We start from the raw sequence: 1,847 nt of genomic DNA on the forward strand, positions 1-1,847 counted from the left end.
GAGTTCTTTGGTAGGTAATCAGCTCACTTTAGGGTGCAGGTTGAAAAGGCGCCTCCTCCTACTTCCCCGCCATCTTGTCTCTTCCTCATTGTCATATATTTTAAAAGGCTATAGGGAATGGACTACAGAAGGCATTTTGTTACAGCACCAAACTATGGAGACAGTTTAAAAATAACGTTTGATGATAACTCTGCTCAAAGAAAGCAACTTTGAAAACCATTTTCTTTTTCTCTTAGGAAAAGATGTCTGCATCTCTGAAAGGCTCTAATAGCTCCAAATTCCAGGTCTCTGAGTTCATCCTGCTGGGATTCCCAGGCATTCATAGCTGGCAACACTGGCTCTCCTTTCCATTGGCAATACTCTACCTCTCAGCAATTGGTGCTAACACCCTCATCCTCATCACCATTTGTCAGGACCCTGCCCTTCAGCAGCCTATGTACTATTTCTTGGGCATTCTCTCTGTGGTGGACATGGGCCTGGCCACCACCATCATGCCCAAGATCTTGGCCATCTTCTGGTTTGATGCCAAGGTCATCAGCCTCCCTGAGTGTTTTGCTCAGATTTATGCCATTCACTGCTTTCTTGGCATGGAGTCTGGTATCTTCCTCTGTATGGCTTTTGACAGATATGTAGCAATTTGTCACCCTCTTCGCTACCCATCAATTGTCACCAATGCCTTAATCTTAAAAGCTACTGTGTTCATGGTACTTAGAAATGGCTTGTTTGTCATTCCAGTGCCTGTACTTGCAGCCCAGCGTAATTATTGCTCCAGGAATGAGATTGAGCACTGCCTGTGCTCTAACCTTGGGGTCACTAGCCTGGCTTGTGATGACAGGAGGCCAAACAGCATCTGCCAGTTGGTTCTGGCATGGATTGGAATGGGGAGTGACCTAGGTCTCATAATATTGTCATACACTTTGATTCTGCGCTCTGTACTTAGACTGAACTCAGCTGAAGCTGCATCCAAAGCTCTGAGCACTTGTAGCTCCCATCTGATCCTTATTCTATTCTTCTACACAGCTGTTGTTGTGGTTTCAGTAACTCACTTGGCAGAACCCAAAGCTCCTTTGATTCCAGTTCTGCTCAACGTGCTGCACAACATCATCCCCCCTTCCCTCAACCCTATAGTTTATGCACTTAGGACTAAAGAACTCAGGGCAAGCTTCCAAAAGGTATTTTGTTTGAGCCTAGAAAAGAACACAAGGCACCAAAGACCTTCTGCATGATACACAGGAACCTTGGCTTCTTCTAAAATGGATAGTAGAACTTCAAATATGATGGGGAAAGTAAATGCCTTTGAGATATCTTTTTCACTTTGTAAAAGCACCTGAAAATAACTTTATAAAACATTCTGAATAATGAATAAATAAATGAAAATGAATAAATGAATCAAATGTATAAATGAATAAAAAAATATTCATGGGACACTTGGGTGGCTCTGTTGGTTAAGCATCTGCCTTCAGCTCCAGTCATGATCACAGGGTCCTCAGATTGAGCCCTGCCTCAGGCTCCTTGCTCATCAGGGAACTTCCTTCCCCTTCTCCTCCCTGCTCTTTCTCTCTCTCACTATTTCTGTCTCTCTCTCAAATAAATAAAATCTTCAAAAAAAAAAATTCACAGTAGTTCCAAAATATTCTCAAGAGCTGAATATATGTGAAAAAAGGAAGGACTTCCTACCAAACTAATCAAATGGAATAAAAAGTAGAATTTATGATTTGTATCTCCCATCCAAAATAAAAGGTATATAGTAATACACACATCCAAGGAAGTAAGTGAGTGGGACGTGAGTTACAGATCGTGATTGTTTATTGATAGTTGTAACTTGGGACCAATGTCTATCTGCCTGA

General features: G+C 42.0%; 1 protein-coding gene across 1 annotated transcript; it reads left to right on the plus strand.

Annotated features, from left to right (window-relative positions):
- Positions 1-242: 242 nt before the first annotated feature.
- Positions 243-1,226, plus strand: LOC308350847 (olfactory receptor 56B1; the record flags this gene model as incomplete). The annotated part of the gene is made up of 1 exon (XM_080816315.1): positions 243-1,226. One exon carries the CDS (start codon positions 243-245, stop codon positions 1,224-1,226), a length of 984 nt encoding a protein of 327 aa, XP_080672441.1.
- Positions 1,227-1,847: the final 621 nt, after the last annotated feature.

The sequence above is a fragment of the Martes martes genome, assembly GCF_963455335.1.
Source record: "Martes martes genome assembly, chromosome: 10".
Taxonomy (NCBI): domain Eukaryota; kingdom Metazoa; phylum Chordata; class Mammalia; order Carnivora; family Mustelidae; genus Martes; species Martes martes.